This window comes from Leuciscus leuciscus, assembly GCF_965113295.1.
Source record: "Leuciscus leuciscus genome assembly, chromosome: 8".
NCBI lineage: Eukaryota > Metazoa > Chordata > Actinopteri > Cypriniformes > Leuciscidae > Leuciscus > Leuciscus leuciscus.
The window spans coordinates 29,625,338-29,645,331 of NC_138732.1; the positions used below are offsets into that span (position 1 = coordinate 29,625,338).

Below are 19,994 nucleotides of genomic sequence, written 5' to 3' on the forward strand. Positions count from 1 at the left end.
GTGATTTAAAGGCAACTTTAAACTTTTACAATTGGAGACTTTTCCATTTGTTAAAATTAATTATAATTTAAACTTACAATATAGAAAAAAAAAAAAAAAGTAGAAAAAACAGATAATGTCCTGGCCTTTACGCGGAAGAGAATGAAATTGGTGTTCGTACAGAAACAGAACATGAGGTCGAATTGACTTTCACTTCTTGCGCTCGAATGGTTTAAAATGACTTGAATAAGTTTAAACTGACAGGACCTAAAACATGTGCAAATGATAAACTTTCGCTCTATGATGGTTAAAGGTTGCTATTAATCCAAAAATCATGTGCGTTTCGATCAATTACAATACCCATACCAATCCGTCTATCATGGATGCACACATCGCAATTTCGATGCTAAAACGATAAATTGTGAAATATCGTAATCCACGGTTGAGTATACACTCACCTAAAGGATTATTAGGAACACCTGTTCAATTTCTCATTAATGCAATTATCTAATCAACCAATCACATGGCAGTTGCTTCAATGCATTTAGGGGTGTGGTCCTGGTCAAGACAATCTCCTGAACTCCAAACTGAATGTCAGAATGGGAAAGAAAGGTGATTTAAGCTATTTTGAGCGTGGCATGGTTGTTGGTGCCAGACGGGCCGGTCTGAGTATTTCACAATCTGCTCAGTTACTGGGATTTTCACGCACAACCATTTCTAGGGTTTACAAAGAATGGTGTGAAAAGGGAAAAACACCCGGTCTGCGGCAGTCCTGTGGGCGAAAATGCCTTGTTGATGCTAGAGGTCAGAGGAGAATGGGCCGACTGATTCAAGCTGATAGAAGAGCAACTTTAACTGAAATAACCACTCGTTACAACCGAGATACCGCAACCGATGGGTATCCACCATGTACCCATCCTCTGATGGCTACTTCCAGCAGGATAATGCACCATGTCACAAAGCTCGAATCATTTCAAATTGGTTTCTTGAACATGACAATGAGTTCACTGTACTAAAATGGCCCCCACAGTCACCAGATCTCAACCCAATAGAGCATCTTTGGGATGTGGTGGAATGGGAGCTTCGTGCCCTGGATGTGCATCCCACAAATCTCCATCAACTGCAAGATGCTATCCTATCAATATGGGCCAACATTTCTAAAGAATGCTTTCAGCACCTTGTTGAATCAATGCCACGTAAAAGTAAGGCAGTTCTGAAGGCGAAAGGGGGTCAAACACAGTATTAGTATGGTGTTCCTAATAATCCTTTAGGTGAGTGTACTTTTTTAGACTGTCTTGGACCAGCCGTAACAAAAATTAATGTGTGCTCACTCACAATGTAAATGTTAAACAAAAGTGAGTTTATTGACAAGAAAATAGTGAAAACCAGAAACAATGGGATCAAATTCAGGAGTGGACAAGGCCAAAATAACAAACTAAAATAACTAGTTTAGTACCCTCTAAATTCCCTAAAAGAAAGAAAGCACATCAAAAGAAAAATACAACGTAGCTTCCCTAACTCGCTTAACCCAAAACAGAGAGCTGCTTTTAAAACATGAAAGCTGTGTGGACATGACACAGTGCATGAGACGGAGTGGATTGCAGAAAATGAAGTATTCCTGGGCCTTTACTGTTAAAAGAGCCCACCCTCGGGCCCCCCTCCAAAAAGTCTTGATATTTTTTTTATAGATATGCCTCGGTCAATGTAAATCTATGGGATTTTCCCCCTCAATTAAACTTTCGATTAACAGAATACATTGCCGACTTCTTGGAGGTCTTGTCTGATGGAAAGACGACCAGCCCACCACCTCAGGGCAGCGTTAACTGTCATGCTATTGCAATTGGTAGCAATTGACCTATTGACAGCAGGGGAAATGTCTGTTCTTTACCTGTCTGACAGGAGTACGGTCTGTGTAAGTGCAATATCCCCATCGCTTTCACTTGTCGCCCCAGGCAGGGACAGAAACACAAGGGGAGGAGATGGGCTCTTAGATGAGACCGCAGATTAGAGATTTTACTTACATATTTGAGATATACAGTCTTTCTACTGCTACATATTTACAGCTCTTGCAAGTCTGGTTAGGGTTTGATCTAAACCCCTACATACTGAACTTCTGCAATTATTCAGCCTAAACCACATTGTGTATTAACAATCAGACTGAGTTTTGTATAATTATTAGCCTTAGAAATGCTCTGAATTTGTTTAATGATAATTTAATATAAATGTCCCGTTGACTACAGTACTGTATTTGCATTGTGAATTATTATTGGTCTAGTCTTCCTTGCATGTGTTTATAGTTTTACACACTACTAAAGACTAAAACTTTCAACACTGGTATTTCCTTCTGGAAATGCAAAACTTCATACATATAATCTTTTGCATGTTATATGCCTATGTGTTTGTGTAAGCTGCAAATGAAGGAACACAGTTATGCATGAAAAGCAGAAAAGCTTTTCGACTCTGGCCATGCCTTAAAATTCCTGATTTGCTGCGGATTTAGTATCACATAAATGCGGTCTTAAAAAAATAATGATGTCTTTCTTTCTTTTAGTGTTTGTGTGTAACTGTACTTAGCGGTGTAAATAGATTACCATTGATTACTTACAGTATAGTCATTGAGTTGCTGAATTTTGGTTTCATTTTAAAACAGAACCTCATAATAAGACACCGATGCCCCAGAGTCAGAATGACCTTGAATGTAGGTTTGTTTTCCAACAGAAATAGAAAAGATGAAATGATTCCAAAAAGTGTTCTAATTACAGTTTTTTGTTCTAACTTTCCAAATGCTGGTTAGATTATAGTGTAGTTTGCATTCTTAGTTTTGACATGCAATAGTTAGTCTCACAAATTGAAGAAAAACAATGTATGCAATTGACATCTCTTTTAACTAAAGTTTTGACCATTTTCAGCCTGATCAATTTATTTTATTTTATTTTTTTTACATTTATTTTGCTTGTGTTGCTGTTGGCTCTCAAAACCTCATGGTGGCAACATGTGATATCCCACAAACCCCTTCATTGCAGCTTTCCCCGAGGGAGACCCTTGCTCAATCTGGCAAATGTTTTAGGAGGTTTTTCATTTCATCCGACTCTCATTGGCTCTTTTCCGCCCTTGGTCGGCTTTAGTAAACAGATTCTGGAGCTCACCTAACAGAGCGTTTCAATGTTAATTGCCGGTCGGACTTCCTGGACACAAAAATTTTCAAATGCTTCATGATAAGCAGCAATAAGAAAGCAATTAATATGAGAAATGGTGAGGTTGTTTTCATGCCTGTTCTAGTTGTTAAGGAACTGTAAACACAAGTGAAGTCAATTAATTCCATCTCACTTGTGTCACCTTGGGAAAAATCTTAGTTTGCACTGAAGGCCAACCACAGCTGTTAGAGACCACACCATACATCATAACTGGAGTATGTTTACATTCCTTGTTCTACATTTTCAGCCAGCCATGAGCCATCCTTCAAGATGGTGTAAATCTACAATAATTACTCTGATTTTAATGCAATCAAACTCATAACATCCTTTATATAAAGTGATGTTCATGGTGTTTAGAGGTTGGGAGCCACAGAGTATGTTCTTTGACTCGGAATGACTTGTGGTCTTAAACTGAAATGTGATCTTAAAGTGCCCCTATAATGCTATTTTGATAGTTCCTAATTTTGTTTTGGAGGCTACAACAGGTTTACATGCATCAAAAAGCACTTCCATTTTCTCATATAAATAGTATTTATATATATTGTTTGATTCTCAAACGACTTGTCGGATGAATCAGTCTCTCTAAATCCCTCCTTTCCACGAGCCTACTCTGCTCTGATTGGCCAGACGGCCCATTCTGTTACGATTGGTCTACGACTTACAGAGCACGTCGGAAGTTAAATGCTCATTACCATAACTGAACTTCAGCTCTGTTATGAAACCATAATAGGGGCACTTTAATATGTGCTTTGACAGATTTGATTTTATGCATTTGGTTTGTTTGATTATAACTACAATATTCTTGATTTAAATACAACTTAATAAATATATGACTAAGAACTGTGGACCAGTACAGAAACGAGTTTGTCTCTCAGTTTGTAAAAAGCAAAAACAAAGCAAAAACGTGGTGTTAGATCACCCAAAAAATTTAATTCTGTCATCATTTACTCTCCATCATGTCATTCCAAACTTTCGGTCATTACATAAATGAAGATATTTTTAATATTTTTTTGTCTGTCTTTTTTTTTTTTTTTTTTTCATATTTGATGTTTTCTATGTATGCGTGTTGATGTGCAATGTTTGTTAATGAATAAAAACCTAAATTAAATCTGTTTATTATAAATAAATAAAAAGCTATTGTGTCTCTTGAGAAGACTTTGATCAAACTGCTTAATTCATATGGATTAATTTTACGACGTCTTCATAACTTTTTGAAGCTTAAAAAAAGTTTATTACATAGACTTTCAATGGATATACAAATAAATGTGATAAAAAAAAAAATACATTTCTGTTCCGAAGATGAACAAAAGTCATACAGATTTGGAGCCACGTGAGAGTGTTTAAACAATAAAATAATTGTCAGTTTTTGGGTGAACTTGGACTGAAAATGTACTCAAATGTATTGGAGGTTTCAAAGGTAGACTAGAAATGTGAATATCTGTTAAAGCTCTTATCCAAATATTATCATTTTGAATGAGGTGCAACTACTTTTCTAGGAGGATATGGTTTTACGTTACCCACAATTCCTGTGAGTGTTTTGGTTCATTTAAAAGTGTTTTGTTCATAGTTATGTCCCATTCGCTCAATGGAAGCTTATGTTGCATCTGACCTATAATATTCCTTTAATTTCCACAGCTCCAGAGCTGTTAGTTTTGGGCATATTCACAATCCATTTCTGGGAATTAATGGTAGAAAGCAAATACGATTAGCAATAAAACAGCCTCCTGTAAGACAGAGGAAGTGAAGGCAGGGTGAAGGTTATCTTACTCTATCACAGCCCGCTTCCTGAAGGTGAATACATTGGCACTCGTGAGTTCAGACCTGCTCGAGAAATTATAATCAAACACATTCTTGCGCTCCAAAGCATGTCCTGTGCTCACTACATGAGGCCAATCAAAATATTATTCCTCGACTTCTTTCGCACCAAAGAGCCCTATCTAGCTGGCTCAAGGAGAGATATCGATTCTTCAGGGAAGGCTTTCTTTAGGCCACTCGCCTTGGAGGGTTTTTTTGGCTGAGGGCTGGAGTTAAAAGAAAGTATATGATGGAATGCTACTTGTGTTGGCCTCTTACGAATATTTTTTTTTCCCCCTCATTAGTCGACATTCCAGACGTGCATGTTGGGATACCTTAAGCCAACAAGCCGTAAAAGGGAACGGAGGGATAGGGAAGACTGCAACTCGCTGAGAGTTCCCCGGTGCACATGCGAATGAGAGACCGGCCTCCGTATTGTATAGTGCTCTGACAGAAGGGAATGCGTTTATGTTGAATGGAAAAAACAGATTGCCTTTTAAAGAGTTTGACCTGCCGTTCCCCTCATTCACCAAGCTCTTTCCTCACAAATACTCTCACACACCCAATATTTACACAGACGTGCAGGCTTTTTAAAGTGCCTGCTGTTAAAAAGTGTGTTGTTGCGCATTGGAAACACGTTTATTTATTCAGACATTTGAAAATACTGTTACTCCATGTTGTCATTTCTCTTTTTAGAGGGTGCTTTCTTCGACTTTTGTGGACTTTTGTCGACCGTTGCATTAAACAAGGCCATATTTTGGCCGAAGGGTGAAGAGTTGGAAGGCAAACCGAGCACTGCTTGTGAAAGTTTAGGGCCTTTGTTTTCTCTCGCACGCCTCTGATCTGTGAAACGTGCAAGTGCTGTCGGTCTGCAAGGAGGAGAAGGCCTCGGGACCGACCTGCGAACAGAAGACCCAGAGCGGGAGGGTCGTAAATCTGCTCAAAGAGTGGGCGTACGGGCCTCCAAAAGGAGAATGAGATTTCAATCTGTGAAACGACTCACCGGGACGATTTTACTCTGATTTGAAATGGAACAGGAGAACAGGACTCTGGCGAGTTCCTGCCTGTGACTAATTTCTTTTTCACACTTTTAAACATCATCCATCAACATGTCAGCTAGCCACTGGTGTCTGTGGGACACAGTAGTGTGCTGTAGTCAGGCTGGCTCCAAATCTGTGCCAGTGACTCCTTCATGCTCCCACTAAGCACAACGTCATATCAAAGCAGTGTGAAACCAGGCATGAGATAAATTTTTCACTGGAAGTCCCCTTTGATTCGACATCAAACACTTTTGCTGTTACACTTCATGGACAATTGATATCTATCAGCCAGAGAGAGGTCCATTATAAGAATTTCCGCGCTGCTCTTTTCCATACAGCAAATGTAGATGGTGATGGTGTATGGTGCAGAGCTTCAGATAAGGGCATAAAATAGTGCACTTGTGCTCTATATTCCAAGCAGTACTGATAATCTTCGCCACTGCCAGAGCTCTAAAATCTCAATACAGATTAAAGATAAAAAGGCATTGCTAAAAATAAAAAAAGGTAATTCTTGTGTGGAATACAGAAACACACTTGAAGAACATTAAAGGAGAACTCCGGTGAATTTTTTAAGTTAATCTTGATCGTTTTACCTTTGTGAGTACTGTCTATAGAAAAAAAAACGAACCGGATCGGTGCTTGCAACGCGGAGCTGTTACAGTTAATGCCCAGAGCTCCCATTCAGCTAAAACGGCAGTTATGGGGGCATTAACCTAAATAGTGTCTTTGTGCCTCTTAACAGACACAAAATGCAATTAAAATGTCTGTCCAACATGAACAGGGCCCTTACATGACAACAAGATGCGTTTAGCAACTTAGCCATTGTTTAAACTCACCTAAATAATGTTTTAGACGGCTAGCTGTAGTCTCGCACTGAAGTCCCGTGGGAACTCAGTTGTAGCCGGAAAAAGTGCGCGTGATTTTTTTTCCCCAAAACACTTCAGCAGAAATCCCGCCCTGCAGCTGATTCTAAGGTTTTCATTGGTCATGTCAATCGTCACTGTAACCTAAACCAATTAAATCAGCTGCAGGGCGGGATTTCCGCTGAAGTGGTTTGGGGGAAAAAATCGCGCACATAGTGCAGGTGGGAGGAGCGTCGTGTTCCGGCTACTACTGAGTTCCCACGGGACTTCAGCGCGAGACTACAGCTAGCCGTCTAAAACACTATTTAGGTGAGTTTAAACAATGGCTAAGTTGCTAAACGCATCTTGTTGTCATGTAAGGGCCCTGTTCATGTTGGACAGACATTTTAATTGCATTTTGTGTCTGTTAAGAGGCACAAAGACACTATTTAGGTTAATGCCCCCATAACTGCCGTTTTAGCTGAATGGGAGCTCTGGGCATTAACTGTAACAGCTCCGCGTTGCAAGCACCGATCCGGTTCGTTTTTTTTTCTATAGACAGTACTCACAGAGGTAAAACGATCAAGATTAACTTAAAAATTCACCGGAGTTCTCCTTTAAGTTCTTAACTTCTGCAATACTGAAATGTAATTATTTTAATTATTTCAATTTCAGTTGCTTAATATCTAGTCTCTCCTAGTTTTTGTAAATGTAAAAAAGCAATATACTATCAAATTTTTATTTTTATTTTTTTTTATGCATTGCTAAATGCAGAAGAAAAAAAATCTCTACTACCCTCCTTACTGTATGTCCTGAGCGGTTCTCAACCAGGAGGCCTCAAGATGTCTGAAAATGATTTAAAATAAGACAAATAAGTTATAAACTAAGCTAAAACAACTACAATTAAATTCTTGAAAAAAAGAAAGTATTTCTTTTCTTTTTTTTTATTCATGTCATCAGAAACCTTTTTCTTTAGTTTTTTAAAGATTTTTTTTGTAGAGATTTTTGTAATGAATATACATTTTCTAGGTATGCTAAGGGCTGCTTATTTTATGGACTAGTTTCTACATTCTACATTTCAAGTTGGAAATTACAGCAGATACACAAATTACATTTATTAGCCTACATTTTACATAACTTTACATAAAAGTATTGCATCATTACAAACTTTACATAAAAGTCTAGCATTACAAAAACTTTTGTAACATTTGGTATAAAAATACCCTAAAACAGTAATACTTTGCAAATATGATCATCTCAGCCATGTTTGAGGCCGTTATAAAATAGCAGATATACACAGTTTTATGTGATCACTTGAGTTATTAATACGGCAAGTTGCGACCTTAACCTTCAGTTACATCATGTTTACACCATACCCTCATATTAACCTGACATATGGCTTCAGATGACTTTATGATGGGTTTTCCAGACTCATCCTCTGTCATTCAGATGATATCTTTCATCAGATTCCGGATTTAATTTGTCGAGACGGATTTGGAAATGATTATGTGTTGGATGGAAGTCTGATAAAATACTCCTACCTCTTAATTTATCCGAGTGATGGCTACAATTACGGGCGTACAAAACGTTATATCCTTTCGTGCGTATGACTGCATGTGGAAATCTGTTTCTCAATTTTTTTCACCACAAGATCTTCTTAAGCCCGGTTTTGTGGCAGCTAAATGGATCCAATCTGACATTAGCCTAACGTAAACAGCTATTAGAGTGACTCACACAGCCTTGAGAGGAACGAGTGAGGACAGTATTTGCAGACTCTGACCTTTCTAACCTCCTCGGAGCCACCAACTGAGGAGCGCACAAACAATGCAGGCCAGTAGCGGAGTACGCCAGCGAGACATGGCTGGCTGACACGGGACTGCGGTTACAATTTCCCCACAGACATAAACAGTGACAATATCAATTTCCTGCATTCGGTCTTTTAACGGGAGCAAGCAACATGTGCGTGGGCAGGGGGAAGCCTCTGCTCTGCTGGGCCAAGACTCTCTAAACCTCCAACTGATCTCTGAAGCTTTCACTTTACCTTAGTCCAACAGCCGGTATACAAGAATACTGAATAGTGAACTGCTAAGAAACCATTGAGGATTTTCAGAACAGACAATTCAGCATGATGAACAGAAATTGCGACCAACTTTTGTTCCTTATTTTGACGTATTTGTTTGATGAATAAGGAACAAGTAAGATGGCACTTGGTTTGTTAATCGGGAGTTTATTCGATTGTAGAAAGTTGTTGTTTGCTAATCGTTTCATGTGAGTGACAGTATGGGTAGGGATTGAAACTCGTCTGGCCATTGGACAATCTTATTGCGCTGGTCAAGTCAAGTCACCTTTATTTATATAGTGCTTTTTACAATACAGATTGTTTCAAAGCAGCTTTACAGTGATAACATGAAAATAATACAACAAAGTTTGTTTCTAGAAGAAAATAGCGTCATAGTCCAGCTTAAGTAAGTTCAGTGATGGTTCATTTTTGTTGTAAAAAAGTTATTAATTTAGTTAATTTATATATATAGGCGCTCTGGAGAAAACAGTGATGTCATTGTCCAGCTCAGTTCAGTTCTCATATAATGGTGTCAATGCAGGCAGATCAATATTATTGTTGAATATTAAATTAAATTAAATGTCCCCAACTAAGCAAGCCAAATGCCAAAGGCGACAGTGGCTGGTGTACAGGTCATCAGAAAAGAGATGCCATGGCGAGCACTGCAGGCATGTGAATGTTTCTGATTAAAGATTACGAAGGGCACACAACAGGTTTTGATAAGCATTTGTTTAGAATTCGGGTGCGGAGGAACCACTCGATTCCCTTTAAAAAGTCTAAAGTTTTGGTTCATGTGAGCATAATCTAACAGTGAACTTTTTGAACAATGAACATTTGATTTTGTGAGGTAAATTCTGGTCTCTTTGACGTTCATAACAACACAAAGAGGGAACATCTAACGTGCAAAAAAGCTTGTACATCACCACAGGTAATGTTTTGAGCCCAGTGGCTCTTCATCAGCCTGAAAATGTCACCTGTGGTCAGATTGATGAAGAGCCACTGGGCTTAAACATGAAATAAATGCGTCTCTATTTGTTGCTGGGGTGTGACAACTTTTCCTTCGTTTTTACTCTTTTTACTCTTTCATGTCATTTCAAAATGTGGCCCAGTTTGATTTCAGATAAATTGGGAATATTTTATGTATATTTTGTGTCAGTAAATACTTCTGGTGGTACTCATGTTGATGACGAAAGGATTTTGCAACTAACTTATCACATTATAGAACTCATAGTTTTTGTCTTTTGACAAAATGTTTTTTCATTGTAGTTAATATTTGTCATTTGCCATTTGTCCTTTTTTTTTTTTTTTTTTCTCTTATGGAATGGAATTTAAATTGTATGACAAAAATATTAGTCACAGACCAAACATTACATTAATAATTAATGCATTAATATTGTAATAAAGTATGAAATATATACACATTAGATAGATAGATACATATATTTATCATTAGCACAATGAAAATTAGCCCATGATTTACTCACCCTCAAGTCATCCTAGGTGTATATGACATTCTTCTTTCAGACGAATATATTCAGAGTTATATTAAAAAATGTCCTGGCTCTTCCAAGCTTTATTTTGGCAGTGAATGGCCGTTTCTGTTTTGAAGTCCATAAAAGTGCATCTATCCATCATTAAAGTGCGCCACACAGCTCCGGGGGGTTAATAAAGGCCTTCTGAAGCGAAGCCATGCGTTTTGTGTAATAAAAATATCCATATTTAAAACTTTTTACAAAGAAAAATAACTAGCTTCCGGGCAAATGAACATACTGATTCCATTTAAGTTTAAGCCATTCACTGCCATAATAAAGCTTGGAAGAGCCAGGACATTTTTTTTTATATAACTCTGAATGTATTCTTCTGAAAGAAGAATGTCATGTACACCTAGGATGACTTGAGGGTGAGTAAATCATGTGCTAATTTTCATTTTTGGGTGAACTATCCCTTTAATTAATTGATTTGTAATCAATTAATTTATTGTTGAGCTAATTAACCCGCTAGCAAAGCTCTTTGTTTTACCAGTGCAAAATACTTTTCCAACTTATCATTTTGTTTCTCCTGCATTTTCATCAGTAAGTTAACAGGGAGAAGGGATTGAACTTGTGGCATGTATATTAAGACGGCGCTCTAAAATGAGAGGAATTACCATCATCTTGTTCTCTGTAGGTCCTCCACGTGTAGCAGAGAAGATCGCCCACCGGCAGACCGTCAGAATCGGACGCACCATGAAACTTCAGTGTCCCGTGGAGGGCGATCCGCCACCCCTCATCATGTGGACCAAAGACGGACGAAACATCCACAGCGGTTGGATGCGCTTCAGGGTCCTTCAGCAAGCCCTGCGCATCAAAGAGGTCGAGGCAGAGGATGCTGGGACCTTCATTTGTAAAGCAACCAATGGCTTTGGCAGCGTCAACATTAACTACACCCTCATCGTCATCGGTAAGCATGTTTAGCCTCTTTTTCACCAAACCTCTCAAAAAAGCAGTTTATCTTGAGAACAATGGGTCTCATACAGTAATATTTGTGTGCGTTATTTCATATTTGTACTCTCCGGAGAAATTCGGATGAAAAATTCCACCTAAATGTGTACACAATATGAATTTGTTCTTAACCTTGTTCTTATGTTAATGCATTTGGAGTATTTTAAATGAGTGACTGTGTGCCCGAGGTTAGTCATTTGCATAAACGTAAATGTAATAAAACATCCCAAACGATCACCATATAAGGGCTTTCTGCACAGCCTTTCCTTTATAGTCTTTCGTCACTCTCAGCAAACATGAGACTCTCTAAAGATGCGTTTTCACTTGAGGGCAGCAAGATCCTCAAAATCAGTTCAAACACAGTTCAAAGCGTTTTTAGACGTTTTTGCAGATCCGTGTGAACGAGGTCGTTTTGAAAATGTTGCGTAAAAACGTTTCTGTTTTTAGTACATCGTTGTAGTGTAAACGTACCCTTAGTTTGGTTTTGTTCTTTTCTTGTGTGCCTGTGTTCTCAATCATTTTTTGTTTCTGTAGTTACTGATCATGGTCTATTTTATTCCATAGTTACTGATTAGTTTAAACTGCATTTCATTTAGCTCCCTTTGTTTGCCCTGTGTATTTATACTCGTACATTTACTGTATATGATTAAATATATTCAAGATGAAGTATCCATGTATACAAGTTCATCTTAACATGATTATAAGGCTACCCAGAGTATGTGATTGTTTGTGGTTTCAGTTTTTCCAGTACAGTTATTTGTAAATTTAGGATTCATTTATTAAAGTTATTTGTGAATCATGATTTGTTCGTGAAAACGTTTGAATGCAGGTTTCCCAAAGACTCACTATCTCCTAATCTGAACTTTTTCAATATATTGTAGGCCTACCTGGCCGAAGCATTGACAAAGAAAACAACCAGAAATGGCCTAAAAATGCATAATGATGTTTAAATAGTTGATCCAGTTTTTTTATTATTCCTTCCCCACAAAATAAAATAGGATGTCTGTAGCCATGAACAGCAACTTTATTTCTTCAGTCAACCAGAAATGGGCATATAAAAATGAGCACAAGGAACCGTAAAATACTTAATCCTCAACTCTCTGATCATTCTGGGTTTTCGATGGCCTTTTCTCAGACCTGTCATCCAGTAGATGGACCTTTGTTCTGCTGTGTGTAAAGTTTAGAGGGCTGAATGAGCACGCTGGCCACTCGCCAAGTTAATCAGGGCTTAATTTGGCCGCGTTCCACATGGTGATCCGTCCACTTACGCGAGGAGGGGCTCTGGGCCGGTCTTGTGATCTCACCAACCCCTTACTGACTTTCTGAGGACATGAACCCTGCTCCAAGTACATTCATCAGAGATGGTACACCGTCGGAAAGGCAAATCACCAGGACCTTCTGCATGTAGTCACCTTTAACTTGAAGGATGATAATGTTAACCAGTGGGGTAATTTGGGACTGCAAAAGCATCCATCTAAAGCAATGCCAAGTCTAAATGGAGGCCCTGGTGGAGTGCCTCTTTCAGTTGGGAGTTTTATATTAGCTGGACAAAGTTAATGATCCTTTTATTTGCCTCTTAGATGAGCCCTATGTAATGCAAGACAATGGGGCTTGATTACAGGAATTGAGAACATCCCCTGCAGTGAATGGGCTGTTTGTTTTGTAGCATACAGTGGGTCATTCGTAATCTTGACCCCTGAATGTACATCTTTTAGAGTAACGGCTTCATAAACCTGCTGTATCCCCCGGTCGCCTTACTGATAACTGGGCGTAGAAAATCATTTTCCTTTGCCTTGTTAATTATTGCATTTTCCTGTTAAAGGGAGTTGTATAATGTGTGTCAAAGTGTGCGTGCTAATTTATAATCTCCTGTGATTTAATATCTGACGGATATATAAAAAACAGACAAAGCGAAGCTGATTCTAAATCAAGTCAAGAGACCTTTTCACAATGAGTGACACAACAAAATGACGACAAAAACAAACAAAATACAAATTGTTTGTCAGCCTTGTCAATGAAAGTCAAATTTACTCTGGGCATCCATATCATTTGATCCATAAAATGTATTGGATATATTGCTACTGCCCTGACAATTAAACAGTGGAAATTATAGCAGTGTGATAGGAATGCATCATAGTGTGCCTTTAATTTAGTTAAAAACAAGCAATTATAACTATAATTAAACTATGTAATTTTTCGCCACTAGAGGTCATTTATTCAAAACAATGGCGTAGCTTGATGATGGCTTGATTTCACGGAATCATGGGATCGTTGTCTTCACCTTTACAGCCGGTGGAGAATACGACGTGACTCGGGCAGAAATCATATTCATGGATGACCGGTAATGTATTAAAGATTTATTAGCGTTACTAAAGCCGTTGGAGCATAACAAGGCCGCTGGAGCGATTGCTAATAAGAGACAAGCGTGAGTAGTGGAGCTTTTATTATACCGCAGAACGCTTGTTGACATGTGTGTTGAAAGTTGTTATTCTGTGCGTTCTCTCGGCAGAGGTGTAAAATACTTGATAACTGTACTTAAGTATTATTTTGGGGGATTTTTACTTTGCTTGAGTACAATTAAAAATTGATACTTACTACTTACTTTTACTTAGTACTTTTTACTCCTTACAATTTTATTTATAGTCAAAAAGTACTTCTTTTTTGGAGATCACTTGGAGATCACATTCTATTTTCCCTTGCTATTATCAAACCAATTGAGTTGCGCTGATGCCCAGTTTAATTTAAATGTTATTTATTCTGCCAATGAGATTCGTTTTTACATTCCATGAAATTGGTCAGACATGTTCATTGGTCCTTTGGAAGTGACGTCATGTCGCATCTATTACCACAACGCACAGTACCTTGACCTGGAAATTAGAGAAATTATAACAGTCAATCAGTGGACAAAAATGAAGGAAGAACGTGATTCAGCTGCGAACACAGTCCAAAATCAGCCACAGGATCAAGAGCACCCGTGGCCGTAATGTAAGTGCACAAATCAACAAAATATATAACATTGTTCTAGTGGTTTTTGGATATTTTGATCCAAAAATCTTACATAGTATGCCTTTGAATACACTTTATTTTTTTCTTGTGTTCTTCATATTAGAAGTAGAAGTAGAAGGGCTTGAAGTACGTCAGGTATAGAATGGGGCATCAGTTTACTGTCAAGGATTTGTCGTGGTTGTGTTGTGTCACTCTGCATCCAGTGTAGACAGCATCACTGATTATAATGGGTTTTATTCGCTTTTGTTTCATCACATCGTTCAGCTCGCATCTGGTGAAGACACGTGTTAGGGCCCAACTGGGGTCATTTCAACAGCTTTATATCTATCGAAATGCTGCAATCGTGTGAAATACGATTCATTAATTAAAAATGTTTGTACTCCAATTCAAAAATGTTCATAAATACTTTTAAAAAGTAATTTATTATTGTTAATAATAAATTTACAATAATACAATAATAATAAATTACACTACATTTCTTTGACAGATTTAACCATAAAAAAAATGATTGTGTTGTTGTTGTTTTAATTTAAGCATCTCTAAGATTTACACTCAGTCTCTCTGAAGGATTTCACTACAAGAACTGCAAAATGTCGAAAATTCACACTCTCACTGCAAGCTGACAAACCAATTAAATCTGCAAATGTAAAAGGTTGGCTGGTTATCAAAGCTATTTTAGAAAAAACGAGTATGAAACGGCATGAAACATGCGAGGAGAATCGAAGCAGGCAATATGAGAATAAGAAAACAAGCGTGTATAAAAAGTCTTCTCATAATTAAGCATGAATGAGAAGTTTCTTTGCAGCTGAAGGCAATAAGCGAACCCCTGAACTTGGGGTGGGTAGGGAGGGGGGAGGCAGGGGCAGCTGCCAAGATGACCTCAGTTGAGCAGCTGCACCCACTGTGCTGGGACGTCCAAGATGTGCCAGGACGGCTTTGATGCACCGCAACCGTCTCCGCCATGCTGTTTAGTCAGGGCCCTTGAACTTGGACTTGTTTGTTAATCCTTCTGCTGGCACATCCCACCCTCAACGTAACTCAAGTCGTGCCAGTGGAGGTTGCCGTGCAGTTTGATAGGTGTTACGTTGTTTAGTAGTGTTTCGGAAAGCCAAGATTTTACAAATAAAGATATTAAATATCGAAAACATCTTTGTCATGATTTTATGAAATTCCAACACTATGTGAAGTTTTACCGACATCTCTGGGCTGGTATTATATTTAGAATAAAGCATTTTTATATTTGTAGATGTCAGATTGTTACATGATTTGCTTTGGCTTTTAGAGGAAATTCCCCTTGTGGAATAGTTTTATGAGATGTCATAACATCCACGTTATGCTCTTTATATGGTGTTCCATGTGGTAAAATAAAGCGACGTCCATGTTTCCTTCAGTGGAGTGAGAACCACGAACGTGAGGATTTAAAGTAATCTATTAATTTCCCAAGATGTGGTTTTAATAATTAGTCCAGGCCATCTGAACTCTTGTTTATTATTCTATATGCTCTTTTGAATTCAGTGATGAATATTGACACCTTTTTCTAATTATGGCTGCTTCTTCACACCCCGCCAACTCCTCTATCGCAGACCGTGTTTCATTTGTATAAATATTTTCACAGTTTTCCTTTCCATCTTTGTTATATTTCATGAAACTAAAACACATGTCTGCACAGAAGCCAGAACTGCATTATACCACGATCTGTAAGAAAAAAAGAAGACTTTCCTGATGTTTTTCTTGCGCTCTTAAACTGAATTTGTTATTTTACATTCGCTTGGTTTGGTTTCCTCTGCCCCTTTTTCACTCCATTTGAAACCTCGATTTCAGGACAACATCAACTCGCAAGACAATTTCTGAAACCACTAATTTATCCTCCACTTCCAAATCCTGTTCTGTTAGTTAATGGATCTAATCCTTCAAATACCCATGTGGCATGTGTACACAAAGCATGTCAGCATCAGATCCTCCCATGTGTAAAACGCATTTCCACTTTGCATCAAAACCAATAGTTTTGGAGTTGGAGCTGTAATGTATTGGTTACATGTTGAGTGATGGTGCTCATTAGGAAAACTCAGGTTTGAATTCAGCTTGCAACATTTCAGATCCCATTTCCTTCATCTGCTCATCAATTTCTGTCCTACTGTATTTGTCCTGTGCCAAAAGAAGTAGAGAAAAGAAAAGAAAAAATAGTATTAAATTATTTTATTTGCAGTTGTTAAGGTTTAAAATGATTTTTAAAAAGCCTTTTAGGTTCCCCAAAAAACCTTTCAGTGATCAGTTCTTGAAAGTGTAAAGAACATTATAATAATTTATTACACGGCTCTGTGGAATACTTGATTCTGATTGGTCAGTCGCACCATCCAGCAGTATGTTATCCCTCGATTATCCCCTAAATGTTGCATTTGGTGAGGTAATAAAATATTAACTCAAAACAATCTTTTTTTGCACAGTTATTTAATTATGTCATCGCGGACTCACTCTCTTGTTTCAAACAAACGCAGCCACTGACATTTTTCGATGATTGTTTTGTACACTGTAATGTATTATAAGATAAGATAACAAACCAGTACGATTTTAAAACCGTTTCATCTCCAAACAATATATCTTAATCCCATAATTATTTATGTGGTGAAATACCGTGTAATAAGTGACTGTCTAGTTTGAACTTGCCACTTGCTAGCAACTGGTCTCTCCGCGGAAGCTTTGCGTTTAAAGAGCTAATAAAATATTTCGACTCAGATCAATATTTCATATCTAATTATTTACTTATCTGGCAAGTAGCTGTGTAATAAGCGGAATAATGTACATCCAGCTGGTTGTTATCGCAGAATAAACCCCTTCAGGCTGATGCAAGATCACCCTGTCGGGGTTTATTATGCGATATTAACCGGCTTGGATGTACATTATCCCTTATCTAACCTTTTTCCACTATGAAGGACCTGTTGTCCAATGGAAAGGTTTCATGGATGCTAACGGTTCTTCATGATCTTTATATCTAGCAATTCTGACAAAAAAAAAAGTCCGAATTGCGAGGTAAAATAAAACATTTTAAAAGATAATTACGACTTCTTCTCTTACAATTGCGAGTTTACCTCGCAATTCGGACTTTTTTTTATAAAAAATGTTTTAATTAAAATCGTGTTTCATGCAAATGACTAACCTAGTGCACTCGGTCGCTCATTTAGAATACTTCAAATTCACTAATATCAGAACGATGTTAAGAACAAATTCATGTGCGAATGAGCGTGTTGTGAATTAGGCTGATGTTTTTCGTGAGACGTTCTCCTGTGCGTACAAATACAAAATAGTCCACCCAATTATTAGTGAATGAGACCCATTGTGCTGCTATTCCAACATCTAACATCTTCATCTCAGCCCTTGTATCCTAACATCAGGTCGAGTCATTAGTTATCTGGGAGCTTTTGCATAGTAGAACAGCATGTGTAGTCTGTTTCTGTCCTGTGTGGCTCAGTGATCAAATGTCCCTGTGAGGACAGAAGACCTGTGTTGATAGGGCTCATTAGTGGCTTTGCCCTTCCTCAAACCAGATGGCAAAGACATTACTGTCCATCTATCATGGGCCGCTTTGGCTTTAAGCAGCTCTCTCTTCTTACCAACTCTGAGCATGTCCCCAGTCCGCAAGGCCTGCTATGTTTCTTTTTACTCCCTGTATGCCTACGCCTACTCATTCACTGCCATCTCCTCTCCTTATTTATTAGCTTTTTTGTTAACATTTGTATTGTTGCACCAGATGCATCCTTGGCAAATCCATCCTTGGATTATGATAAGAAAGGTGGCTTTCAGAGCATCCAGCGGAAGCAAGGATGAGGGGAATGGGGAGTGATGGAGGGGAAAAAGACAGATTGAAAGAGCAGATTTCATATTTTGTTTCAGTTCTCTGTTCCCGGTTGTTGTGTTTGTTGGCCCTCACCTGCATAAACTGACTATCGCTAGAAAAACAAGATCAAGATTAGATTTACCGTCCCTTTGTGATGACAGTGCAGACATGATTGTGGAATTGAGATATGTAGGAAGCTGCTAGGAAGTGCCTGGTGATTTATAGCGATTTGTGGAGTTTGCTCGGGCCGTTGAAGCTGCCGTTCAGCCAACATCTGGTAATGATCGCGGTGCAGGAAAACTGGAGCTTGAGATATCTACTGATCTCTATGCAGGGTTTCCCTCTGGACTTCAAGAGGCCCTATCACAGTCAAACTAGCATTGGGTTCTTGAAGCTCTACTGATCTTTCTGAAACCGTACTTAAGAAACATCACGAGTAACACTCACTTTCTTTGTTCAGTTTTGTCTGAACTCTACTCTTTATGCACTTTTGTGTATTATATTAAATTGAGTTTTGTTAAAAATCTTGAGGATACATGCAGATGAGTTCTGATTGTTGCATGTTTTGTCTGTGGGTTTAGGCTTTGTTCCATTCAAGGTCAGATCTGGATATCTCAGTCTTCCGACCATGAAACGCTCTGTTGTCTGAACCATGGCATTGTACAGAATATAAATGAAAGACATGAATAAACAAGACGACATTGCTGACATTTATTTTGCAGGTGTTTTTTTTTTTATTTTTTATAATTTTTCCGTGACTCTGATGGCATTTGTGTGACATCATGTACCTACAAAGTTGAACATTTCTACTTGAGTTTCCAAGTTAGACAACCTAACTTCAGAGACATTTTATTGAGGTTTTCCTGTAAATTCCAGAAGTTGAAAATTGACTTTCCAAGTTGAATACTGAATGATTATTCATTATTCCTGGTATTTTTGCTTTTTCTGTAGTAGAATGTATTATTAACAGAAAACTATTGGAAGTCTCTTTGAAGTATCTTGATGATTTTTGAGCATTGTTTCAAATTCATATTCCCTACATCCCCAGGATATTGATAATTTATGTTTTTCCACACCTGTTCAACAACTGAATTTACCAAAACCAAAAGTTTAGAGTCAAGTAAATAACACTTTTATTCAGTAAGGATGCCTTAAATTGCTCAAAAGTGACAGCAAATACATTTATGATAATACAAAATATCTCTATTTCAAATAAATTCTGCTCTTTTGAACTTTCTATTCATCAAATAATTGTTTTCAACATTGATAATAATAAGAAATGTTTCTTGAACAGTAAATCGGCATATTAGAATGATTTCTGACTGGATTAATGAATTAAGCTTTGCTTCACAGGAATAAATTACATTTTAATACACATTAAAATAGAAATCTATTTTAACAATATTACTGTTTTTACTGTACTTTTTATCTAATAAAAAAATGCAGCCTTGCTGAGCATAAGAGACTTAATTCAAAAACCCCACATTATTGAATGGTATTGTACTTTTAGGCGTCTTTGGCCGTTACAACCTGCACAGTTTTCTGAAAACAGAAAACTCCTAATGTGTTTCATCCACACGACAACGGCGCCCCGGCGGCGTCTAATAGTAGGCCGGGAACGTGGATCCGGGAAAACATCGACGGTACACACACCGTGTGCCCAGTCCACAGCCATGCTCGTTTGAATGTGTATGTGCGTGAGCGAGTGTCCTTCTCTAAAAAAGTGACACCGGCAAACCACCTTGGCTGGCTTGTAAAGCACAGCGCC

At 38.0% G+C, this 19,994-nt stretch overlaps 1 protein-coding gene and 1 long non-coding RNA gene across 2 annotated transcripts in view; both read left to right on the top strand.

The window, feature by feature from the left end:
• fgfrl1a (fibroblast growth factor receptor like 1a) overlaps nucleotides 1-19,994 on the top strand; it is a 65,184-nt gene that overhangs the window by 20,392 nt on the left and 24,798 nt on the right. Inside the window, exon 3 of the mRNA XM_082178356.1 lies at nucleotides 11,075-11,347. Coding sequence (XP_082034482.1) covers nucleotides 11,075-11,347 — 273 coding nt within the window. The remainder of the gene's footprint in view (nucleotides 1-11,074; nucleotides 11,348-19,994) is intronic.
• LOC309505150 lies at nucleotides 7,473-7,919 on the top strand. Its single transcript, XR_014208330.1, has 2 exons — nucleotides 7,473-7,774; nucleotides 7,849-7,919. It is a non-coding gene; the product is annotated as an uncharacterized lncRNA (long non-coding RNA).